The 27,985-nt window shown below is 36.2% G+C and overlaps 1 protein-coding gene across 1 annotated transcript; it reads left to right on the forward strand.

The window, feature by feature from the left end:
• The first annotated feature begins 8 nt into the window (after window positions 1-8).
• LOC140057098 (uncharacterized) lies at window positions 9-27,968 on the forward strand. The gene is made up of 56 exons (XM_072102637.1): window positions 9-90; window positions 376-570; window positions 945-1,251; window positions 1,529-1,659; window positions 2,889-3,113; window positions 3,651-3,916; window positions 4,396-4,587; window positions 4,769-4,891; window positions 5,010-5,192; window positions 5,459-5,653; window positions 5,861-6,009; window positions 6,376-6,544; window positions 8,580-8,714; window positions 8,922-9,077; window positions 9,204-9,408; window positions 9,525-9,695; window positions 9,904-10,155; window positions 10,378-10,644; window positions 11,031-11,234; window positions 11,477-11,626; window positions 11,933-12,112; window positions 12,373-12,795; window positions 13,185-13,400; window positions 13,802-14,051; window positions 14,402-14,616; window positions 14,883-15,101; window positions 15,252-15,358; window positions 15,780-16,033; window positions 16,144-16,310; window positions 16,461-16,676; window positions 16,868-17,101; window positions 17,269-17,456; window positions 17,709-17,980; window positions 18,182-18,321; window positions 18,460-18,606; window positions 18,837-18,985; window positions 19,126-19,399; window positions 19,583-19,672; window positions 19,790-20,065; window positions 20,218-20,445; window positions 20,555-21,100; window positions 21,222-21,317; window positions 21,456-21,569; window positions 21,747-22,037; window positions 22,322-22,540; window positions 22,941-23,126; window positions 23,374-23,601; window positions 23,834-24,046; window positions 24,430-24,558; window positions 25,378-25,515; window positions 25,700-25,819; window positions 25,926-26,310; window positions 26,672-26,886; window positions 27,110-27,343; window positions 27,614-27,865; window positions 27,961-27,968. Exons 2-56 carry the CDS (start codon window positions 417-419, stop codon window positions 27,966-27,968), a joined length of 11,253 nt encoding a protein of 3,750 aa, XP_071958738.1. The 5' UTR covers window positions 9-90; window positions 376-416.
• The last annotated feature ends 17 nt before the right edge of the window (window positions 27,969-27,985 follow it).

Genomic DNA, 27,985 nt, shown 5'->3' on the forward strand with positions numbered 1-27,985 from the left:
GGATTACACCTCAGGCCTGTCCTTCTGGTACTTATGGTAATAAGACTGGGGCTAGAAGCTCTACTGAAGGTTGTGCTCCTTGTCCACAAGGTACTGTCATCTGTTTTTTTATTTCATTTCTATGGCGCTTTAAACAAAGAAAAAGATTGAGAAAAAATGGAAACTGACATCAATAGGCATTCTCTTGATATTTTAATCTGATTTATGTTCACAAAATTTAATTTCAAAATAAAGTTGTCTTACCTTAACAAATGGTAAGATGTATGTAAGATATATAAGTCTGGCCATATTGAACACCTTAAGCTAATACGTTTTCCAGAAAGTCTTACACATTTTGTAGTTTGGTTTAAGTATATTTTATTGTATCTCTATCAGGTTACTATTGTCCAGCTGATCCAGTAGTAGGAACTCCAGGTATGGAATACATTTGTCCAAGAGGTTATTATTGTCCAGAAGGAACACTTGGACCACAGGACAATGGCTGTCCAGGGGGAAATTATTACAATGGTCTTGGTGCTGTTAAGGAAACTGACTGCATAACTTGCCCAGCTGGCTACTACTGTCCCGAAGGTAAGAAATAGTTGTGGATGTCAGTGACAGTCACAGCTGCTACTGCTGATGGTAGTCTGAATAAGAGGGATAGTGTATATATGAAGCATTAATGACAGGTGCCCAAGGATAAGTTATGTGGCAATGGTGTTAAGCTCTGTATACACTATCAAACTAGCTTGACAAAGAAAAAAGTGTGATGTGCCCAAATATGGTAATTATATGACATCATCATATTCATATATGGGCACATTTTTTTGTCACATAAAGTTTGGTAGTGTAGACAGAGCTTTATGCTGCCTGAGAATACATGATGGTGTATATATTTCAGTGTCAAAGATGGTGTACAAGGAATTATTTTGGAAAAATTTAACATTTCTTGATTTCTTTGACAGGAAGTGCAGAAGGCTTGCTTTGTCACAAAGGCTACTATTGTCCAGCTGGAACCGAGAATGACCAAGACAATCCCTGCCCTGGTGGCACTTTCACAGAGGAAGAAGGTGCCACTTCTCAAGATTTCTGCAAAGATTGTCCAGCAGGATATTATTGTACAAGTGGAACCGATACACCATTGCCATGTCTACAGGGCACTTACAACCCTAGCATTGGCCAGAATGCTCTTACTGATTGCCGTAACTGCACTGCTGGGTCAGCATGTACTAGGACTGGTTTAGTGGAACCAGACTCTGTGTGTGAACCTGGGTAAGTAAAGGAAAAAATGAAATTTCAAATTTGTTTTTGAAAAGTATTTTTTAAATATTATTCTTAATTGTCGGGTCAAAATACAATTTTAATTACTGAATTTGCCATGATTGTTTATATTGCTGTAGTAAAATTTAAATATTTTATGTATTTTCATATTTTTCAAAGAATATTTTATTGAAAAAATAGAATATGAACACTTTGTATAACTTTTTAGGTATTAACTAAATATTATAGATAAAAAGAAATTATTGTTAATTATTTTGTATCTCTACAGGTACTATTGCCCTGAAGGACTTGACGATCCATTTACTTATCCCTGCCCTGCTGGGACATATACAGACTACCACAACCTCACAGCTTCCTTTCAATGTGATCCTTGCCCTGTACAGTTTGCCTGTCCAATCGGTATGTTTAAAGCTCTGTCTATACTATCACAAAAATGTGATTTGCATGATGATGTCTGATGTCATATCACTACCATATTTGGGTATATAATCACCATATTTGGGCACCGAAAGAAATAATAATTTGTTTGTGAAACTATTACAATTTCCTAACTTGGCATAGTTGGTAGTTGTGCCCAACTAAGAATTTTTAATTGAAGTAATGCAGGACACCTAGACACTTATATTACCAGTGTTGACATATGGTATTATTGTATGGGGTGCGGGAAACAAAGACAATTTGGATCGCCTTCTATTGCTTCAGAAAAAAGCTCTTAGGATCATTTGTAAGGTAGACTTTCATCATCCCTCTTCTCAGCTCTTTGTGAAAACGGGCACATTTAATATATTTGATTTGTATAAAAACTGTTTTAAATTTTATGTTTAAATACCAAAAAGGACAACTTCCAAAATGTTTTAATTCTTTATTCAGTTTATTTGATAATTATCATACATATAACACTCGAAATAAAGACAATTATTGTATAAAATTAAAATCAACTAATATGGGTCAGCAAAGTATAGCATATAGAGGACCTAAGCTATGGAATCAACTTATAAGAAATATAAGAGAGAGTGAAAATATATCAATATTTAAAAAACTATTACTAAATAAATGCATTAATAGTTATAAAGAAACAATATATCTTTGCGAAAACAACATTTGTAAAATATGTCTAACTTTAACTTAATTAATTACATGTTCGTATATATTCTGAGACTGATGTATAGATATATATTATATTATAGTACGTTGTATTTTCCTTCATTCATTTACTACATGAAAACATTTTTGTAATATATTTGTAAATTTATATTTTAAGTTAGGGTGCCACAGATTAAAAGCTTTGCTTGCTTGTGGTTATCCTGTTTTTCACACTTTATTGTACTTAATCTTTTATTTATATTTTTATGAATGTTGTGTGAAAAATAAAAGAATCAATCAATCAATCAATATTACAAATATGCACAATGCCCTATTATTTTGTAGGCTCAATTAAATATTCTTAATTTTTGTAAACATTTTGACTTTTTAATATTGAAGCTAAATTGTTCTTGTCTTCCTAATTGATACTTACCGATTTCACTACTTTTCTTTTTTATTATTTTATTCAATAATAAAAAAAAAATAAAATAATAAAAAAAAAAACTAATGAATAAATTGTCACTGTGTAATCTCTTTTAATTTAGGAACTGGTGGAGTGAACCAGGCACCAGAAGAATGTGCTCCAGGTTACTATTGTTCATTGTCCACTCAACATCGTACACAGCATCCTTGCCCAGCTGGTTCCTATTCTAACAAGACCAATCTAGGTGCAGTCTCGGAATGCTACGAATGTCCAAGAGGCTACTACTGTATAGAAGCATCAACAGAGCCAGTACTGGAATGTGTCACTGGTCACTATTGTCCAGCAGGTCAGTCCATGCATGAATAGATGATGTATTGTAACTGGGTTTGTGGATGACAAGGGTTGATATTTTTTATACAGAAACAATTTATTTGTTAGACAACTAGATTTATAGACAGAGGATAAAATATGGATTCATACATGTTGAGAATAGGTATCCTGTTACTGACTAATAATAATAATAATAATAATAATAATAGTGTAATTATATCAGCCTCCTGTCAACCAGCGTATGCATTAAACTCTCTGCAACATTACAAGGAGCACACATGAAGAAGATATAACTATAATGCATTATCAGAGCACACCAGCAAAGTTGTGTCTATATGTTTGACTTCTTGCTGTTGAATGTGTTTGAAATAAAATAGAATAACCAATTTGAAAATTAGTATAAATAAATGTTACTTGTTGGTTGAAGCAGTAGATGTAATTATGTATATATCTTAAAATGACTGAAGTACATGCTCTATGTCTTACCAGCCATGACACCTTTCATAATAAATTAGAAATACTTTAAACCAACTTTGATTTATATTGAACACAGGAACACAATACAGCACACAATATCCATGTGCAGCTGGGTCATACTCAAACGAAGTTGGAAACACCAGATGGGAACAGTGCGTAACATGCACAAAAGGAAGTTACTGTCTGGAAGGGGCCTCCCTTCCCACAGCATGCCCATCGGGAACATACCGAGATGAACTGAATGGTGAAGAACTGAATGATTGTACCACGTGCACTGCAGGACACTACTGCCCTGGAACTGGTAACACTGAACCCATTGAATGCGAAAAAGCATCGTACTCGGTAAGATTTAATAATAATAATAATACTATTTGTATAGCGACTTTCCAAATTAATCAAGGCACTTCACATTTTAATGCATAGGAAATAAGTAAGTTTTAAGGCCTTTCTTTATAGATTTTAGTTCCCTTAAGTCTATTGGCAGAGGGTTCCAGAAACTTTGAGAAAGCAATATCCCCTGAAACATGCCTTTCAATGTGGTCCTCTAACCTCTAACCTTTTTGTAAGAGAGTTACAGTCAAGTATATCAAAACAATTTGTTTACATATAATAATTATAATCTGTGGATAATAAAGTAGTTTAATTTCATTTTACCTGTCAAAAGGAATATCTCGTGCCTCTAGTGCCCCTGGATTCAACCCTGTTTTTAATAGTGCAAAACATTTTTTGAAGTAGTACCAGTTTCATGGAGTCTGTTTTGAGAGAGTTCAAAGTTGACTTTCAAAATAAAATATAATGATAATAAAACTCTCTGTATGTAGGACACTGGTGCACCAGAATGTAGTGATTGCGAGGCAGGCTACTATTGTGACAGCAAAACAACGACCAGAGACAACATGTACGCTAATAAAATCTGTCCTGCTGGAATGTTTTGCGATTATAATCGTACATCTGCACCTAACTTGGAGAATGATGCCTGCCCTGTAGGCTACTACTGTCTCAGTGGTGATTTAGTAAGTTGCAACATTCATTTTTGTAAACATTTTGATTCATGGAGGAAATATCAATTTAACCTTATGTGCTATTAGTTTAATAAACTTTAGAATTATTGTAATTATTTTTACTGTTTTATATGCATCCCTTTATTAATTATTTTAAATTTCTTTTAAAATAATAATCATTTGGGTTTTTTAGGATCCATTTCCAAGACCATGTCCAAATGGAACTTACAGTGATGTGGAAGGTCTTGTGGAAGAATCTGACTGTCAGGACTGCCCAGCGGGCAAGTGGTGCTCTCCTCCTGGTCTATCAGAACCTGTAAGTTGAAATTATTTCTTATAATAGATCCAAGAAATTTCTTTTTTTGAACTGAATTTTAAACAGCAAATGTTATGGCAGCTGTCAAAATGTTTCATATTTTCATTTCATTTTTTAGGCTGGAGATTGCCCTGGAGGTCATTACTGTCCAGTGGGTACAGCTGACCCATATGAAAATCCATGTCCAGTTGGCTTTTATCTAAATGCTAGTGCTGGTGAAGACTCACTTGGATGTACCATTTGTATCTCGGGCTACTACTGCAGTAGTAAAGGCCTGGCTTGGCCTATTGATTGTCCTCAGGTAAGGGTGTCTTGACTGGCCCAAGTGCAAAAGTGTGTATTTGGCCATTTCAAGTAGGTTGTGTGTTAGTTGATTCATTGTTAATTGTGTAAAGTTTTGTGTGAGTCTCTTACAAATTGAATTAGTGATCTAATCATTGGTACAATAAAAAATAGCCAGTAGCTAATATTATATTTTATAGGGTTATTTCAGAAGATCATAAAAGAATAGCCAGTACTGTAATATTTATAAGTAATGATATTAAATCTAATGTGTTCTTTTTGTAGGGTTATTTCTGTGTATCCGGAAGTACATTTCCCCAGGAATGTCCTGCTGGTACATATGGCAATACTACTAACTTGAGACGTAGTGATGACTGCTCTCCATGCCCTGGTGGATACTACTGCGATGGTGTTGGAAATACTGAACCAACAGATCTTTGTGACCCAGGTTTCTACTGCCGTGAGAAAGCTTACACATCGGTAAGATGGACAGTGATTATGTTTAATGTCATGTCATTTCTGAAGTTCTAGAACTCTTTGTTCTAGTGATCACAAGTATTTCCATGGTTTGCTCTGGTTTCACAGTGTTAGATTGATTCTATCATAACTGTTTATACAATAAAGTATCTTAAATGGAATTACAGTACTCTTTTTTGTTAATCTTAACTAAAATATTTATTCTTTTAGGCTCCACCAGATGGTTTGACTGGCGGTTTATGTCCAGCAGGAGGCTACTGTCCAGCAGGGTCTGCTTGGCCAGCTAACTGTCCTTATGGTACCTACAGTAATTCATCGGGTTCTAAAACACCTGACGACTGTATTGATTGTGATCCAGGGTAATTATCTATTAAGTTATGTTTTGATGTTAGAAACATTTTATACACATCCACTTTCAAGGTAGGCCATTTACTGAAAGAGAAAGTGCTGTGAATTCATGATTTGCTAATATTGAGCTAATTTACTGTCGGTGAACAAATTAAATGTTAATTGGTTCAGATGTTTACCCTACTCTGACATAATTCTTGTAAAAATCTTTCCAAATAATTCTCGTGTGGGGCTCACAACATCCAGATCACTATATCCTTCTGTATGTCAGAGTAAGGAAAACATCTGACCAATTAACCATGTAGTAGTTATTCATTATCATCAAAGTGAATGTTATACAGTAAGTTAAAAACATGCTTTCTATGAATCTTTTGTAGATATTACTGTGCTGGCGATAATAATCCAGAACCAACTGGTCCATGCAAGGCAGGCTATTACTGTACAGGAGGTGCAGGAACAGCCATTCAATTCAGCACCCCCATAGGACATTACAGCTTGTCGGGAGCATACAAACCAGAACCGTGCCCTAGAGGAGAATATCAAACGGTATGTATTTGTTAAGGTTTGCATTGCGAATAAACACTAGTAGACAAACCAGAACCGTGCCCTAGAGGAGAATATCAAACGGTATGTATTTTTTAAGGTTTGCATTGTGAATAAACACTAGTAGACAAACCAGAACCGTGCCCTCGAGGAGAATATCAAACGGTATGTATTCGTTAAGGTTTGCATTGCGAATAAACACTAGTAGACAAACCAGAACCGTGCCCTAGAGGAGAATATCAAACGGTATGTATTTGTTAAGGTTTGCATTGCGAATAAACACTAGTAGACAAACCAGAACCGTGCCCTAGAGGAGAATATCAAACGGTATGTATTCGTTAAGGTTTGCATTGCGAATAAACACTAGTAGACAAACCAGAACCATGCCCTAGAGGAGAATATCAAACGGTATGTATTTGTTAAGGTTTGCATTGCGAATAAACACTAGTAGACAAACCAGAACCATGCCCTAGAGGAGAATATCAAACGGTATGTATTCGTTAAGGTTTGCATTGCGAATAAACACTAGTAGACAAACCAGAACCATGCCCTAGAGGAGAATATCAAACGGTATGTATTCGTTAAGGTTTGCATTGCGAATAAACACTAGTAGACAAACCAGAACCGTGCCCTCGAGGAGAATATCAAACGGTATGTATTTGTTAAGGTTTGCATTGCGAATAAACACTAGTAGACAAACCAGAACCATGCCCTAGAGGAGAATATCAAACGGTATGTATTCGTTAAGGTTTGTATTGCGAATAAACACTAGTAGACAAACCAGAACCATGCCCTAGAGGAGAATATCAAACGGTATGTATTCGTTAAGGTTTGCATTGCGAATAAACACTAGTAGACAAACCAGAACCATGCCCTAGAGGAGAATATCAAACGGTATGTATTCGTTAAGGTTTGCATTGCGAATAAACACTAGTAGACAAACCAGAACCGTGCCCTCGAGGAGAATATCAAACGGTATGTATTCGTTAAGTTTGCATTGCGAATAAACACTAGTAGACAAACCAGAACCATGCCCTAGAGGAGAATATCAAACGGTATGTATTTGTTAAGGTTTGCATTGCGAATAAACACTAGTAGACAAACCAGAACCATGCCCTAGAGGAGAATATCAAACGGTATGTATTTGTTAAGGTTTGCATTGCGAATAAACACTAGTAGACAAACCAGAACCGTGCCCTCGAGGAGAATATCAAACGGTATGTATTTGTTAAGGTTTGCATTGCGAATAAACACTAGTAGACAAACCAGAACCATGCCCTAGAGGAGAATATCAAACGGTATGTATTCGTTAAGGTTTGTATTGCGAATAAACACTAGTAGACAAACCAGAACCATGCCCTAGAGGAGAATATCAAACGGTATGTATTCGTTAAGGTTTGCATTGCGAATAAACACTAGTAGACAAACCAGAACCATGCCCTAGAGGAGAATATCAAACGGTATGTATTCGTTAAGGTTTGCATTGCGAATAAACACTAGTAGACAAACCAGAACCGTGCCCTCGAGGAGAATATCAAACGGTATGTATTCGTTAAGGTTTGCATTGCGAATAAACACTAGTAGACAAACCAGAACCATGCCCTAGAGGAGAATATCAAACGGTATGTATTTGTTAAGGTTTGCATTGCGAATAAACACTAGTAGACAAACCAGAACCATGCCCTAGAGGAGAATATCAAACGGTATGTATTCGTTAAGGTTTGCATTGCGAATAAACACTAGTAGAGTCAGGTTTGTGATATGACATGTGTTTACCTAAAGGAAGTAAAGTTATTGTTATTGTTATTCTACAATGTTCTGTAGTGAGTGTAGTTAATAGTTAAATAGGTTTGAAATAATACAAAAAATCATGGTCCGTCCTATTTTTGTCTTCTTCTCAAGTTAATACTGTATGAAGCTATGGTATGTTTTGAATCTAAGATAGATCTGGTATTGGGATGAGCTATGGTTCAAACCTACAGCCCTGACATTGATAAACATGTTAATTTTTAAGCAACCACTATTTTTTTCATTTTAGGCTGCCAATTCTGAAGAATGTTTGACTTGCCTGCAAGGATACTACTGTAATGGCACTGGTACCTCTGAGCAGGTCATCTGTGATATCGGACATTATTGTCCACCAGAAAGTGTCCTGCCAACCCCATGCCCTCTGGTAAGTGGAAAATATATATATGAGTATGCTATACTTGGTTATTTGAAAACAATCTGCTAATGAGGCAGGATGTGATCTTAAGACTTGTGTGATTTTAAACACAAAGCTTAGGTGCTAATAATATTGTGTTAATATTTTTCTTATGCAATTCCACTCAATAATTTCATGAAATTCTACTCAATAATTTCAACATAAATTGTTTCTCAGGGTACATTCCGTGAAATTACTGGTGGTCAAGACTTGGATGCTTGTGATTATTGTACTCCTGGCAAGTTTTGTGGATCAACAGGTCTCAGTGCGGTCAGTGGTGATTGTGCTGCAGGTCATTACTGTATCCTTGGAGCTAACACTTCTCATCCATTGGTTAGTTTCTTTTTTTAAATAATTAATATTTTTTTTTAAACAAGAAACTAGTAAAGTCTTATTTTCTATACTTTGTAACTTGCTTTTTAAAATTTAATACATTTATACAATATTATATTTATATAGGAAAATGCAACTGATGCCGGTGGTCTTTGCCCTGAGGGTTACTACTGTCCTGCAGGTACAGCTGATCCATTCCATTACCCATGCGAAAATGGTACTTACAGCAACCGCACTGGCTTAGAGGAACTTGAAGATTGTACAGATTGTCCTCCTGGTGAGGTGTGTAATGGTGAAGCACTCTATGGACCAAATGGCATTTGTGCTCCAGGTATATTCACAATTTATTAACCATTTTACTAATGATGGTAAAACAATGTTTAGTTTCGTGTACCCAACAGATGGTTCAACAGGAATAGTCTTTAATAAATTGTATACTTCTTTCAGGCTACTTCTGCTTAGGCAAGGCAAAGTCACAGTACCCAACAGATGGTTCAACAGGTGACATATGCCCTATTGGTTTCTATTGTCCAGAAGGTTCACCTGCACCAAAGAGATGTGAAGGAGGGTACTTTACCAACATTACAGGTCAAAGTTCATGCTTTGATTGTCCAGAGAGTGAGTTATTTTATTTTGATTTAGGTTCATTATGCAAACAGTAACATTACATTCATATTCAGCACTTGTTTGTTAGATCTTGTTTGTAATATATTTTTGTTATTGTCTTTTATGGTTATCACAAAAATTTAAATAAATAATAAAAAAGGTAATATTGTTTTTAGTTATGTTTTTTACTGAATGATAATGTACATATAAATCTATGTAGGGAGATATTGTCCAGATGGAGAAAGACTTCTTGAATGTCCTCGTGGTCATTACTGCCCAGTCAACACTGGAGGAAACGAGTCAATACCATGTCCACAAGGAACCTACAATCCTGCTTTGGGACTGGCACGAGAAGATGAGTGTCTTCCATGCGATGGGGGTCATTACTGTCAAGGCATTGGCATTGTAGAATTTGATGGTAGTTCTGGTGATGATTTTGGTGTCTGTGAGCCTAGGTACTATTGTCTCCAAGGTTAGTCTTATATTTATTATTAATATATGTAATAAAACCCGCCTTATATTTAATGTCTTCCATTTAATGAAACTTAATTTGATAGAAACTCTTTAACACCCTCATGAGTAAGTCTCATGGTATTTAACATTTTTTAATTTGTCTTTATTTAATATTTATTGTAACAAAGTAAACATTGTTGAATTTACAAAAGTTGAATTTGTTGGTTTGTTTTTGTTTTAGGTGTTAATGTGAGTAACCCTGAAGAAGGAACATACAGCGGTGACGGAGGTCCATGTCCTCAGGGTTTTTATTGCCCAGAAGAGACAACCTACCCCAAATCTTGTCCCAACGGTACATACTCAGATCTGCTTAGACTTCAAGATGAGAGTGAATGTGAAAGCTGTGATCCTGGTTACTACTGTGGAACTGTAAACCTCACCCAGCCACAAGGTCAATGTGATTCTGGTTTCTTCTGCACAAGTGGAGCAATCTATCCAAATCCTACAGGTAAGAATGTATAGCTGCTGTGGAATGAGCGCCATTTGGTGACAGCTCAAAATGAAGGAACTTTAGTGGAGATGGTTGTATTGCGTAAAGCTCATTAGAAAAAAACCCTATAATTAAAGAATGTTACTCTACGATAGAGGCCATTGAGATGGAGTGACCTCTATCTGAACTCGTTAATGAGGAAAGACTTTGTGTTAAGGAGGAGGAGACAAGTTGTTGGTCCAATAAACCTGTATTTATTAACTATTGTACATGTCAAGTCTCTATTTTAATAACTGCCATCCATTACACAAATATTAATTCTGTATTAGTTATATACTAAAAGAATCATTTAATCAAGTAATACTACATACTAGATAATTATCTTTTATCATACTTTAACATAGGAGGAGACTCAACTGGTGGACCATGTCCTACTAAACATTATTGCCCTAATGGTACCGCAGTACCATTAGGCTGTCCGGTTGGAACTTACAATAACTTAGAGCAACAATCAGAATGCTTTACTTGTCCTGCTGGTTACTATTGTCCAGAATCTATTAGTGACTTCAGCTTATATAGATGCCCTGCTGGATATTATTGTCCTAATGGTAAGTCAAATATACTCCTCAAAAATGTCACTGTAAAAGCTATGTGAGAAACTAAATGGACCTACAAAGCTGAAATGGACGTATACCATTATTTTGCATTCACTAATTTGAATTATAACTAGTATACCTGTTTTATCTTAGCTTGCTTATGCTCAGCAGTAGATACATGAAATTACACTGAACCATTAAATGCAATAGTGAATTTTAATACAAGTTTATTTATTTAATTTATTTTTAATTAGGAACAACACATATGTATGAGTACCCTTGTCCAAAGGGATACTATCGTGAAGATGACTTTGGAATGAGCTTAAGCGACTGCACTCCATGTGACCCAGGAAAGTATTGTGGGACAGAAGGGAACACAACATATACAGACGACTGTGACCCAGGTAGGCCAATTTATTCAAATTAATTTCTCTAATTAAGAGGTTACTAACTATCTTTTCTTTTTTTGTTGATCATTCCATATATATATATATATATATGCTTCTTAATGTAATTTTTTTTAAACATAAAATGAATATTTTATTAATATACCTCCTTCTTAAAATTATTATCTGAAATATAAAATAAATAATGCAAGTCCAATTCTACAGTATAAAGTCATGCTATAAGTCACTGGTGATATAAGAGTTGAGTCTATTGTATCCACCATGTCCACCATCGTATGGTTAAATTTGTGAATCTTTTCTTAGGCTATTTTTGCATCCGAGCTGCGTACACTGCTACACCTGATGACTGGGGTAACTACACTGATGGAGATTGTCTTTGCCCTGCAAATATTACTGGTGGAAGGTGTCAACCAGGCTACTATTGTCCACGAGGCTCAAGTGAGCCCCAGGAATGTACGGAGGGGGATTATTGTGAAACACATGGTAAGTTATTTTTTAAATATTTTTCTTGCATTCAATCTTCATTCCTGTCTGGTATAAATTTATTTATAACTTAGTTTTACAAGTGTAGCTCTAACAGCTGTACTAAATCAGTACAGCTGACTTGAAGAGGGTCTCTTAAAACAATACAAAAATATACAGATGACATTCAAACATAGATACAAGAGGATTCATAAAAGTTAAAATATAAATGTATTTTGCCATTATTTAAATTATTCTATTGGTTTATATTTTTTCTTTAGGCTTATCTGATGTCACTGCACCTTGTAAAGAGGGTCACTACTGTATCAGCAAAGCAAGCAGAATTGACCCAGAAGATGGTATAACTGGAGATGTCTGCCCTCCTGGCAGATATTGCAATGCTGGGACCGGTGTTAATCCTCCAAAGTGCCCTCGAGGGAAATACTCTAGTGCGAGTGGTCTGACAGACATCGACCAATGTTCAAATTGTACAGCTGGGTTTTATTGTGAAGATGAGGGATTAACTACCGTTACTGATCCTTGTGATCCAGGCTACTACTGTCCAACAGGACAACAATCCAGTAATCCATTCCATTGTGAGACAGGGTATTATTGTCCAGAAGGAAGTCCTGATCAAGTTCCATGTCAATCTGGAAGTTACCAAGATGAGATTGCTCAATCAACTTGCAAGATATGTCTCTCAGGTAATTGGAAAGAAAGGAGTTTATAATGTTTGCTGTATGTTGCTTGAAAAAGAAAACGAAAAATAGATTGTAGTGGCAATGTTTTGGTGGATGAAATACTTGCTTACTGATCACATGGTATTTGGCTCAAATCATGTCATAATTCCAGGTTTATAAAGCACAAGTTCCCCATCCTTCAATTGGCTATAGTCATGTATTAGCTGGTGAATGAACATTAGAATAAAAAATTGTGCCTAATGTGGTAGGCCTATTTTTAACTTTTTTTCATTATTGTAATATCATGTTTATTATTCCGTTTATTGTAATATACCTAGTTAATAATGACAGCATCCTGTAATTTAAGGTCTGTAAAATGTACACATCAAATATTATTATAATTGTGATTGTAGGTTATTACTGTGATGTGGCTGATGCTCCTATTGATGACTACACCATGTATCCGTGCCCTCAAGGCTACTACTGCCCCAACGGCACAGAGTTTAATACTCAGTTTAGCTGCCCTAATGGCACATATGGTTCACAACAACAACTAGAGGATGATGGTGAATGCACAGAGTGCCCTCCTGGAAAGTACTGCTTTGGTACTGGAAATACTGATACCACAGGTAAGGTTCCTGCTCTTAAATTTACTTTTTTTCTTAAGCGTCGTCTACACTATCAAACTTTATGTGACAAAAAAATGTGATGTGCCCATATATGGACATGATGATGTCATATTACCAACATATTTGGGCATATCACTACCATATTTTGGCACATCACACTTTTTGTAACTAGTTTGATAGTGTAGACAGAGCTTTATGGTCAACATACCACTGCTACCTAACACCCAGACTTGGTTTCCCATCTTTCAATTAACAAGTCATATGCTGCTGTTGGATGTAGATTAGAAAAAGTAAGAAAAGAGGTAGAAAAGTCACGATATTGTTTATTGTTGATGGCAATGTGAAAGTGTTTTAAATAATTTAATAATTTAATTTTCATATATTTTCTTCAAACATGTTAGATGATTGTGAAGCTGGTTTCTGGTGTAAGGGTCGTGCGTCCACTTCAGTTCCAACTGATGGCGTGACTGGTCAAGAATGTCCAGAAGGAAAATTCTGTGTTGCGGGAACTCCAGCCCCAGAAAACTGTCCTGTAGGAACATGGTCTGACAGTGTAGGTCTACAAAATGTATCTTTATGTCAGGCATGTACTGAAGGCTACTATTGTAATGGAACTGGATTGACTAGCCCATCAGGACCCTGTGATCCTGGGTAGGTATTTTTTTATTATTTATTATTATTTTTTCTTATACGCATCGAAAAGCGAGAAACTAGCCAATTACAGGATAGATAAACTATTTTATAATTTTCTTTATCATGGATGTTAAATTAATGTACATGTATACATTTCTACATCACAATTTTCTCTTTCCTCCGCTGACTAATGTGATTTCTGTAGGTTGACTTTTTTACACCATGATTTTTTATTTCATTGAAATGTACCATGAGTATCTCCCTATATAAGATTTCCATATTATTATTAGATTAGATTCCTGAAATATGTTGTCACTCTATTGGAATTATTATTTGTAAAAAAAATGTTATTCTATATTTGTTTATAGATTTTATTGTGTGTCTAATGCTGTATCAGCAACACCAAATGATACAGTCACCGGTGGACCTTGTACAAAGGGTCATTATTGTCCTGGTGCTACGCCGAGCCCGATTCCATGTGAGGCTGGAACATTCATGACGGAAACGCACGCCGATGAGTGTAATATCTGCTATGCTGGATTCTACTGTGTGACTGGTTATGAACCTGAAAGATGCCCTGCTGGTAAGTTGCAAGAACAACATATTTTAGTAACAATAATGAACTAGATCTATGCTAATCACATGACATCTTCTAAGTAGGCCTACACTAATTTGTGATTGGCTAATTGATTGTCTTAGTACTATTCAATATGGCCAGTACTGTATGTCAATTTTTTCAAATAAAATTGAATTAAAAGATCCACAATGCATTATCCCTCCAAACTCTATTGTTTTGTAATGATTATTAAACAAACAACGAATAAATTTTAACGTTGTTGTATATTTCAGGATTCTACTGTCCAGCTGGAACTGGATATGACTGGCAGCCATGCCCCACAGGAACATTCAGTACAAACGATGGCTTATCCAATGAAACACAATGCACACAATGCAGTGCTGGTAAATATTGTGCAGAAACAAATGCCACCATGGTAACAGGAAAATGTGATCCTGGGTATTACTGCGTGGAAGGGTCAGATACACCTACACCAGAGGTCAACTTTAAAGGTCAGTTAATGTTATATTCATGTGTAAAAAAAGTTATTTTGTCAAATCTTGATTGTACATTTTATTTATTTAAAAAAAAATTGTTTAAGTTTAATAAATATTATAAAAAGTAATTAACATTTTTAAAAATTTTTATTTGACCTTATGTAGGAACTGCTGGTTTATGTTATGAGGGTCATTATTGTCCAATTGCCACTTCTACACCTTCTCCATGTCCAAGAGGAACATTTAGCAATATCACCAAGCTAACAAATGATGTAAGTAACATCATTTATATAAAACACCTTGTCGTTTTGTTTTTCAAAGAATCTCACTAATTTGTATTTATGTACTGTAAATGTATATAAATCCAAAGGCAAATTACTGAAAAAAAATGACAATGCTGTGGGTATCAGTGGCTGGATCTCAAGGGAGATACAAAATAAAATAATCAAAAACCTAAATCAAAACGATAAAGTAAAACCACCAGAAAAATTATCAGAGCTTTTGGGCAACACTAACCCCAAATTGAGAATAGCAGACAAGCGCTGCCTGAGTGGACTGGATTAAAAGAAATAAAAACAAAGGAGGCACAGGCTGGCTATTCACCAGCCTGTGCCTCCTTTGTGGAGAGAATAGAGTAGAAAACAATGAAGATAGGTTGGTAGATATAAACCAATTGCTTTATTTTCTTTTCAGTCTGAATGTACAGACTGCCTGTATGGCCAGTATTGTGAAACTGAAGGTTTGGTGTACCCAACTGGAGATTGCTACGCTGGCTTTTACTGTCTTCGTGGAGCTAAAGATCCCAACAATCCTATAGTTGATGAAACCAGTGGTCCTTGCCCTGTGGGTTACTACTGTCCCAATGGCACATCATATCCATTGGCCTGTCTACCAGGAACTTACAATCCATCAATTGGCCAATCAGAATGCTTAGAATGTGAACCAGGGTAAAATATAATTTTGGTGATTTTTTTTGGTAATAGTACTGGTTGACCTATTCTGCATTAAAGTTATATACCCGTGCTTTATCTATACTAAAACAATGCTTCCATTCCAGATATTGGTGTCCAGAGAATTCAACTGACTACCAGGATACACCATGTCCAACTGGCCACTACTGTCCAGCAGGAACACCATCCAGTGACCAGTACCCATGTCCAAAAGGCTACTATAATGATTACGAAGGTCAACAGACTCTGGATGATTGTAAACCATGTCCACCTGGTATGCTAATTAGTTTGTAGCTAAGTGTAGAACAAATTAAATGATTGGGTTGATTGTATGACCATCTACCTTATTTATAATTCTTATTCATTCATTACTCTACTAGTCATTAGGATACTAGTGATTTTACTGTAATATTTTTGTTCACAGGTAAATTCTGTGAAACATCTGGCCTTTCCAGTGACAGTGGATCATGTGACGCTGGTTGGTACTGTGTCCGAGGCGCATGGTCAAGAACACCAATTGATCTTGGAGACAGTAACTCAACATCTAGCTGTTTCTGTGCTTCTAATTCCACTGGTGGTCAGTGCATGCCTGGACAGTTTTGTCCGGAAGGATCATCAGAGCCAACGCCATGTACCAGAGGTATTAACTCTTTTTATCTTAACTCATATACTCATTATCATTGAAAGTTACAAAGAGGAACAAAATTTAAAGATTTTTTTAAAATAAAAATATCAGTCCTTCTCTGTTCAGTGATAATTTAAAACTAAATTCTTTGTGTATGTTCTCCTTGTTCTTGTTTTTGATTTTAAGGACTTGTTAATTTCTTTTAGGTTACTATTGTGATGCATTTGGCCTTGCAAATGAGACTGATGAATGTGACCCTGGATATTACTGCACCCTAGGGGCATCTGTATCAGACCCTGTCGATAATGTAACTGGCAATGAGTGCCCTGAAGGACATTATTGCCCAAGAGGTACCTATGACCCAATACAGTGCCCTGCTGGTTACTTCTCAAACACAACTCGTAATGATGAAATTGGCGATTGTCTTGACTGTTTACCAGGTGAGTTGTATATTCTTTAATTCTAAAAATAACAATTGAAAAGAATTTTGTCTATTTCACAATAGTAGCCAGAATCTTTTTTTATCAACAAAGATTCTACTTGCATTTGTTTACTAATCATTAATGATCAAAGTAATTTATGAAATCTACCTAATTTACATTAATAGGCTACTACTGTGAAGGCAGTGGGCTGACCAAACCAACAGCAATATGTGATGCAGGCTTCTATTGTCCAGGTGGACAGAATACAAGCCGACCTGCTGAGTACACATGTTCACCTGGTCATTACTGTCCAGAAAGTAGCCCTCAAGAAAGAACATGCGAGCTTGGGCTCTACCAAGATGAATGGGGACAGGTATGTTGTATGCTCTCAATGTTCAACACCATATATTTATTAGTTTGTTTATTATTTATTTATACTGGACAGCCTCTCTAGAGGGCCCAGTTATGATCAGTGGCTGTGATGTGCTAGTACACCTTAAGTATATCCCAACTCATCCCGAAACATGTATGAGATTTTCTTAACGTTTAATTTTTTTCTGCACAAAAATGTATAGCAACACCAGTGTTGTATACCTAATATCTATTATTTGCGTTTGTTTTACAGGAAGAGTGTAAGATATGTCCAGAAGGCTACTACTGTGATAGCACACTTCAAAATGATACGTTTTGCTCACATGGTGTGCAGAACCCCCAGACTTGTCCAGAGGGCTACTATTGTCCAAATGGAACCAAATTTGACCAAGAGTTTGGGTGTCCTCTCGGAACATACTCAGATGATATCAAGTTGAAGGACTTTACAGAATGCACACAGTGTACAGGAGGAATGTATTGTGATGAGTTAGGATTGCCTGCCCCTAAAGGACAGTGTTTAGCTGGGTAACTAGTTTATCATATTTTTGAAGTGTAGTAATTTTCTGAATGATTGTAATCCAAATGGTACTGTGTTTGATCAACTAACATTCAAATCTATTTTTATTTTTCTAGTCTTCTGATGACAACTATAGAGTGAACATGAGAAATGATTGTATTGTAAAAAAATATGTTATGATTATATAACCAAAACCTTGTTCTTTATAGATATTATTGTAAGCTTGGCTCAAGTTCACCAACTCCAGAGGACGGTGTGACGGGTGACATTTGTCCAGAGGGTGCTTTCTGTCCAATGGGTTCAAATAAGACGTACCTGTGTCCACCTGGAACCTATAATCCAACTACAGGTAGATAACATTTGTTTTAGTTTTTGATATAATTTGAAAATAAAATTTGTTTGGTTATGAAAATTACTCTTGAAGGTGTATAAAACTAATTTGAAACTTTGCTAATTATCAACTTTAAATAATCGTTATTTCACATAGGTCTTGAATCGGTTGACCAGTGCCTTGGTTGTGAAGCTGGTCAGTTTTGTCCAGAGTATGGCATGAACATGACAGCAGGGGACTGTGATGAACGGTTCTATTGTAGTGGAAATGCCTCATCTCCTGCTCCAACAGATGGTCAGACTGGTAAATACATTTTTAATTATTTGTTAACTTGATACTGTATACAGTGGTATATAGTGAGCATGGTAAACGGTGATGGTGTTCTATAGTCTTTCAAAACTAAGGACCCTCTATTAAAAAAAGAGTTATATCCAAGTTAGCCTGAATTCATTGCAATAAATAGTGTGTTTACTGCCACCTTGATACAAAGAAAAAGAAGAAAACTGACAAATGATTTGTATTATTCTATTTAGGTGATGAGTGTCCAATCGGTCACTACTGTCCTTCTGGATCACCTGTTCCATTACCATGTGATCCCGGTACATACACGGATACTACCACCAATCATGAGTGCTTACCATGTACTCCTGGTCATTATTGTATCACAGGGTCAAACCCTGAGGTAAGTGTTTTATATAAACAATCTTTATTTTGCAGACAATTACATGTATGGTTATTATAGTAACAATAAAAAATGAATTACTTTATATATAAACTAATACGACTATACTAATATGTTATTAATTGGAATTTGTTACATAGGATTGTCCAGCAGGCTTCTACTGTCCTGAAGGCACTGGGCATGTCTGGGAGGCCTGTCCACCAGGCACCTTCAGCAGTATGACAGGCCTTGCCAATGTTACTCAGTGTACACAATGTCTGCCAGGCTACTTCTGTGATAGTTTCAATGCTACTGTCACCTCTGGTTTCTGTGACCCAGGCTTTTATTGCCTTTTGGGATCAGATAGCCAGCAACCAGGAGATTCATCAACTGGGGATGCTGGGGTGTGCCCTACAGGATATTACTGTGGATTTGGTAAGATTTGTTTTGACCTTTGTCATTACCATCATCCATTCTTCCAATACCCAATAATTTGCATTCTCAGCATACATACACAAACAAAGCTAATATATTCCAATTTATAGTTCTTAAAGCTTTGTTAATGTACTCTTTACCTTTGAAACGATTTTACAATTTATGTTTTAAAATTTCTTTTAGGTACTGGTGAACCTGACCCATGTCCTGCATCAACCTTCAGCAACGTGACAGGAATTACTGCTGAACAGTACTGCCAACAATGTCTTGAAGGTGAAACTATTTTAGCTTTTTCATCGTCAAACTCAATAAATAATTGTACAGTTGTGGTATTACTTTTTATTTTGCGAGTTTCCATGTATAACACTTATTATTACTATTCAATTTCAGGCATGTATTGTGATACACCTGGCCTAGCATACCCCAAAGGATTATGTGAAGAAGGTTTCTACTGTCAGCTTGGTTCCAACAACTCTAACCCTAGCACAGTAACCAGTGCAGGAGGGCCTTGTCCTCCAGGTACATATTGTATGAGTGGGTCCAGTGAGCCTACAGACTGTTTGCCTGGGTATTACAATCCAGTTTATATGCAAAGTGACTGCTTGAATTGCCCAGAAGGCTCATACTGTGATGATGGATGCATTACTCCTGACATTTGTCCTAAAGGTATGAATACCATTGTTGGTGTATTAAAACAAGTTATCATATTTATTTTTCATTTAGGGTACTACTACTAGAAGTACAGTGGTACATATATTTTTTTTTTTTCAAAAAACACATTTCTAGTAACTAAATACATTTTATGTCTATGTCTACAGGTCACTTCTGTCCCAATAACACTGGCTTTGCTACTCAGTTTCCATGTAACAATGGTACATTCAACAACCGTACTGGTGGAAGCAGTGTTGACAGCTGTCAACTATGTATAGCAGGACATTACTGTCCATATAAGGGAATGATCGAACCAGAAGGCTTATGTGATGAGGGCTGGTACTGCACCTTGGGAGCATGGAAAGCTAGGCCAACAACATTAGGAAATGATACAGGTAACATTTTGCATAACATTGAATTAATCAAATGAAAATTATCTATGTACAAATTCTTTCAAAGAATACACTGATTATTTGGTGTTCTATTCAATTATTTTTATGTTAGACCTTGGATGCCATTGTCCAGCTGAAAGCACTGGAGGTAGATGCTTAGCCGGTACTTACTGTCCAGCAGGATCTGACCAGCCCATACCATGCGACCCAGGCTATTACTGTCAATTTGATGAACTGGCTAATGTATCAGGACCTTGCCAAGCAGGGTTCTACTGCAGTGGAAGTACTATCCTGCCAAACCCTGTCAATGACACAACTGGTGACATCTGCCCTCAGGGATACTACTGTCCCGAGGGGAGTTCCGGTCCAGAGGCTTGCTCTCCAGGAACATACAGTAACACTTTTGAAAACCATAACATCACTGATTGTATTCCATGCACTGCTGGTAAATACTGCACTGGTTGGGGGCGAGTTGAACCCAACGATTACTGTGATGAAGGCTGGTTCTGTCCTGAAGGGTCAACAGCTGCTCAACCACCTGGAAATGAATGCTTAGCTGGACATCAGTGTCCAGTCGGTAGCCCTGATCAAAGTGCTTGTCTGTCTGGTTCATATCAACCTTTTACTGGGCAAGGAGAATGCTATGATTGTCCTGCTGGTTAGTATGAAATTTATTTGTGTTGCATCTGAGAAATGCATCCAAATGTCTTTTTAAAGGTATTTCCATCATCAATAAAAAAACTATAAATAAATTTCAAATGTTTTCTATTTGTTTTAAGGTTCCTATTGTGATCAGAATGAGGCAATTGAAGAACTTCAGAGTGGAATGCTCGCAGAGACCCATGGAGTAGTTACACCGAAAGATTGCCCTGCTGGTGAGTGCAGTAGCAAGTATTGTAGAGAACAAATGATTTTCACAAATACAATCAATTTTAAAAGTTATAGCTCTAACTGACAGCTGTGAAATGACCAAGAGATTAGTTTTTGGATTAAAATTGTAAATTATTTTGCAGGTTTTTACTGTCCAAATGGAACTGAAACCGCTCGTCAATACCCATGTCCAATTGGCACTTACAGTAACACCACCAACTTGGAAAACATCACAGAATGTAGAGCCTGCCCTCAAGGTAATGTTTGCTTTCTAAATTTTTCAGCAGTTTAAATTAAACTAAAAGAACAATAGGCCTATGCAATGCAGAGTATCCAACAAGCACCAGCTTCTTTTGGTACTTTTGAACATTGTAATTGTGAATGAAAATATAAGTCTTGTGTAGTGGTTAACAAAGACATTTTTTTTCTTTTAGGATTTTACTGTGAAGCTGAGAACATCACCACACCTACAGAACAATGTTCACCAGGTTACTACTGTGTGCTAGGGGCCAATACCCCAACACCAGAACCAACAGATGAAACAGGAGGACCCTGTCCACAAGGAACATACTGTGAATCTGGGTCATCATGGCCTAGCCCATGTCCCAAAGGAACATTTGGAAGGTCTGACAAGCTAGGCTCTGAAGGCAATTGTACAGAATGCTACCCAGGACAGTTCTGTATGGAGACTAGTTTAACAGCTCCTAATGGTTCTTGCTTAGCAGGTAAAGAACATTTTTCAGAAATTCTAACATCACTTTGATAAGACACAGATAACTTTGTGTAATTTATTGCAATGTCTGGTATGTCACTCAAAAAACAAAACAATATAGTACACTTAAGTAGCATTATTCTAACTGTATGTCATTGGCTACAAGATGATGGTTACTTGAACCAGTACCAGTCATATTAACGTTCTTCTGCTGTTCAATATAACAATAATACAAATCACCTTTTTTGGCTTAGAATATTGTAATACTTTCTCACAATATGCATATTAATATTCCAGGTTTCTATTGTACCATACGTGCAATCGACCCAAATCCTTACAATAAATCATATGGTGCTGTATGTCCAGTTGGTCATTATTGTCCAGAGGCTAGTCCTTATCCCACAGCCTGTCTTGCCGGTACGTATCAACCCAATGAGATGATGACCAATGAATCGGCTTGCTTTGACTGTACACCTGGAAAATACTGTAACAACAGTGGCTTAGAGATTGAATCAGGTGTGTATTCAAGTTATTTAGAAGCTTTCAATTTAGGAGATCAATTGTGGTCATGCAGGAATATTGTGATATGCTTCTTTACTGATTTTGTCTACATAGTTTTGGTTGGTTCTTAGTCATACAATGGCCAACACAAAATGCATAGATCCCAGTCTTCGCAAATCAAATACTCTCTGCTCTCTCTGGAGTTGCACATCAATATGCAAATATTGTCAACCATTTTTAATCTAATTTTTGTGTATTTTAAATTTCTGTAAACTACTAGTTTTGAATGTATTTAGCATTCCCAGTATCGTTATTTGTGTATTGAAATATAAAAATAAATTTGTTCATATATCATATTTTATTACAATGATGTATTTACTTTATTAAACATGCTTTAAATAATTCTTTGTAATAGGTTTGTGCTATGAAGGTTTCTACTGTACATTAGGAGCAAGCAACCCAACCCCACAAGACAATATAACAGGCAACATCTGTCCTAAAGGCCATTTCTGTGAGCTAGGCTCTCCTGCACCAGAACCTTGTCCTAATGGAACATTTATGAACCACACAATGGGAGAACAATGCTATGATTGCCCAGCAGGTATGTAGATTAAACAGAATTGTTTATTACATTTCGTTCTCTTTTTTCGTGATTTTAAAATTAAAATTTCTGATGTACTTTAATTTTGAAAAGTATACTGTATTCAAACCTTACAATAAAATATACATCTGAAACTATTAGTACTTGAACCTACGTGCTTTGAGATCGCTGGTTGAAAGTTTAAATTTTATAAATGTATGATGGATTGTAGTATCAGCATAACTAAATAAATTAATTTTTGTTACAGGGTATTATTGTGTTAACCGTGATCGTGCTGACCCATGCCCCCCTGGCTACTACTGCCCTCCCAAGACTGGTGCCGACCTTCGTATGTGTCCAAGCGGAACTTACAACCCACGTGAAGGTATATACGAAGAAGATCAGTGCTTGGAATGTGATCCAGGCAGTTACTGTCGTGAGCCGGGACAGGCAAATGTGACTGGAAACTGTAGTGCTGGTTACTATTGTGAATGGGGTAAGTATACTATGGCCAGCTTACTTAAGTCAACTCTTCAGTCGCAGCATCCAAACCTTTAGTTGACTCAACAACAAGCCCAACTTAGTCCTGGTATATAAATTAACTAGATATATGAACACACATATTGATCTGCGACCTTTACTAGTGTAGTTACTATTTTACAGCAATGACAAATAAATATCCAAGTCAGCTGTTATATTAACTATTATTGAACATATTTTTTTTGTAGGTGTTGATGTAGACAAGCCTACTGGTAACCATACAGGCGTGGGTGGTATATGTCCACCGGGTCACTACTGTCCCGAAGGAAGTGCCATTCCTCTTGGATGTCCAGCAGGTCATTATACTGACATTGAGAATCAACCATTGTGTACATCTTGTCCAGCCGGTTACTACTGTTTACAAAATTCAACATCATTTTCTGAAAATGTCTGCCCTGCTGGTAAGTGTTTATACTATAGGGCACAGTAAACGTTCATTTATTCAATATTCACCACACAACAAAAAAAACATAATAATAATTATAAATAATTATATTAACAAGTTTCATAATAATTACAAACATAGTATGTGTGGAAGCAAGCCATAAGTTTAATTGTATGCCTAGGCTCCCAGAAATAAGTGAAGTACAGTAAAAAAAAAGTTGGGCAGAAAAAGATGCAATATACGATATGTTATTATATATGGTAAGACACTTGACACCCAGCATATTATGTCAGAGAATGATAACCTGTAAGTCTATATCTAAAATAGTATAATCTTGTGTAATTGACAACTTCTATAAGTTTACAAATCTCAATGCAAGTACATTCTATTCTTTCTCAGGATATTACTGCCCACTGGAGACAACACATCCATATGAATACCCCTGTCCTAAAGGATCCTTTAACCCAGTCAACAACAGTGATGAAATTGAAGATTGTCTGGCCTGCTTACCTGGAATGTACTGCCAATGTAAGTACTTACTTATTTACTTACCTGGTTACTTAGGTAGATAGGCCCTGTAATCCTTGAGGAAGCCTAGGTCCTCAATTTTTCTATGAAGGATTCTTTTTTCAGAAATTATATCATCTGGTAATTAAAATGATTACCTAATTTTGAAGTCTTGGAAATATAGTTAAAATAACACTAAATGTTATGAATCTTTTAATGGTAATTCATTGTCTTTATTACTCACTAGTTGTAAATGTTATGAATCTTTTAATGATAATTCATTGACTTTATTACTCACTAGTTGTAAATGTTATGAATCTTTAATGATAATTCATTGGCTTTATTACTCACTAGTTGTAAATGTTATGAATCTTTTAATGATAATTCATTGACTTTATTACTCACTAGTTGTAAATGTTATGAATCTTTTAATGATAATTCATTGACTTTATTACTCACTAGTTGTAAATGTTATGAATCTTTTAATGATAATTCATTGACTTTATTACTCACTAGTTGTAAATGTTATGAATCTTTTAATGATAATTCATTGGCTTTATTACTCACTAGTTGTAAATGTTATGAATCTTTTAATGGTAATTCATTGGCTTTATTACTCACTAGTTGTAAATGTTATGAATCTTTTAATGGTAATTCATTGGCTTTATTACTCACTAGTTGTAAATGTTATGAATCTTTTAATGGTAATTCATTGGCTTTATTACTCACTAGTTGTAAATGTTATGAATCTTTTAATGGTAATTCATTGGCTTTATTACTCACTAGTTGTAAATGTTATGAATCTTTTAATGGTAATTCATTGGCTTTATTACTCACTAGTTGATGGACAAGATGCACCATCTGGTAACTGTTCCGCTGGTTGGTATTGTACAGGAGGCTCATACCAAGAGATGCCACTAACAACAGCTAATGCTACTGATTTGTCTGAGTGTACATGCCCATTGGCTAACTATACAGGTTGGTCCACTTTCATCTTTATGTGTATAAAATTACTAAGCATCTTTCTTTTTAACTTTTATAATTTACATACTTACATAGTGTATGTTGTCATGATACATTTTATTTATGCGTATTTAGTGTTAAAATTTAATAATAGGAATAATTTTGCCTTATACTTTTCAACCTATTGTTAATATTTTAGGTGGAAAGTGCTGGCCAGGTACCTATTGCCCGAGTGGCAGCCCATACCCAGTTTCATGTGATGAAGGTTATTATTGCAAAGAGTATGGAAGGCCAGAACCCAATGATCAATGTGATGCTGGTATGTATATTTGTTTCAATCTTATATTATATGGCTTGCCATATTCAGCTTTTTTAATGCAAAGAATGTACTTAATCTGAAAATAAAATATGTTTTAACTCTACAGGTTATTATTGTGATGGTGGAGCATCTGAACCTGACCCAGATGACCGTGTCTGCCCTGAGGGGACCTATTGCGAGGTTGGCTCTGCTACCCCGACCCATTGTCCCAGTGGTACATTTGCAAACACTTCTGGTAACATACAACCAGAGGACTGCCTTTCGTGTACTCCAGGAAAATTCTGCTCAGGTCCAGGAAACGTCATCCCAGATAATGATTGTGACCCAGGCTACTACTGCCCAGGTGGTCAGTCATCTGCATCACCTGCAGAATACAACTGCACAATTGGTCACTTCTGTGATGGTGGGAATGACCAGCCTGAACCATGTGAACCAGGATATTATCAGGATGAAATTGGGACTGCAGTTTGCAAGGAATGCCCTGCTGGATAGTAAGACTATTACACATCATTTCATTGTTAATATTTTGCATGACTTCCACACAATATTAAATTTAATTACATTAAGGTCTCAATTATAATGTAATTATTATAAACCTATATCATATGTTAGGTAGAGGTTAGACAAAGAGTTAGGTTCAAGCTTGGTTTCCACTAGGATGCAAAACAAGGATGTAAGCGCAACGCAAGTTTTACATATCACAAGCTATAGAACTGTCGCTTGTCATTAGTCAACTCCCTTGTTTTGCGCTAACATCTTTGTGTTGCGTTGTAGTGGGAACAAAGCTTCAGAAACAATAGAAGAGTGATGTTGGGGAGTTTTTAACAAAATAACAACTTCTTTACCTTATAGCTACTGTGATCCTGTAGAGGCAGCAGCCTACTACGGTGTTGTAAGCCATGGTGTAGTCACACCAACTGACTGCCCTGTGGGCTACTACTGTCCTAATGGCACAGAATCTAAGCATCAGTATCCTTGCTTAGAAGGCTACTACAGCAATTCCACTAACCTACATAACCATGAACAATGCCTGCCTTGCCCTGGTGGAAAGTATTGTGATGGAAAAGGTAACACAACTTTTTAACTTAAGTTTATTGTTACAGTTGATATGATATTGAAACACAGATAACAGTACCATATTCACTGTGACTCATCACTACAATTATACTCTTCACAATTGTGACAGAGCAATGTGTGCACTTTGAATCTTAAGTTTTTCAGACTTATTCCATGTCTATTGCTACAATTGCCCAAATATTTTTAATTTTGTCAATGTTTTGTTTGAATCAGGCTTAACGGTTTATGCTGATGAATGCGATGCAGGATATGTCTGTGTATCAGCATCTAACAACTCACAACCAACAGACAGCATAACTGGTTACGAGTGCCGGCCAGGCTACTACTGTCCTAAAGGATCTGATCAAGGTACAAAGTGTCCAGTTGGAACATTTAGTAATAACTATGGATTGGAGAATGTAACAGAGTGTGAAGACTGTAGACCAGGCAGTCACTGCCAGACTGAAGGTAAGCCTTTAACTTACCTCTATTAATAAAATCATGTTTACTTTATTGAAAAATCTTGCTTCTATGTGGAACAAGCTACGCAATTTTCCGCTTACTGTTACTGCTCGTCTGTGTAAAATGGCCTTTATAACAATATTGATAGTTCAACTTCTGTGGTGAGCCATTGGGCTATGGTTTCCTCTTGGGCTGTATGATAAATAAACACTTTATAAATGAATTTATCTATTTATCTCAATATATTACCATGAAAATGTTTTCTATTATTTGTAGGTTTGACTGAGCCAACAGGAGAATGCTACCCTGGTTTTTATTGTACGCTGGCAGCTATAAACCCCAACCCAAATGCGCAAGTGTATGGAGATGTCTGCCCGACAGGAAGTTACTGTCCAAACGGAACCTATGATCCATTCCTATGTCCTGTTGGTTCTTACAACCCATCGACCGGTCGTGATGACCCTGATGATTGCTTACCATGTGAGGGCGGTAAATATTGTGACACCCAAGGACAATCAAATTACACAGGTACAATTAAACACTTTTTAACCGTTTATTGGAAAAATTATATCAATCAATTGTTTTACATGACAGTGTAAAACAATGTTTAATTTCATTTGCAGTTACTTAGAAAAATCGTGTGTATTT

This window comes from Antedon mediterranea, chromosome 8, assembly GCF_964355755.1.
Source record: "Antedon mediterranea chromosome 8, ecAntMedi1.1, whole genome shotgun sequence".
NCBI lineage: Eukaryota > Metazoa > Echinodermata > Crinoidea > Comatulida > Antedonidae > Antedon > Antedon mediterranea.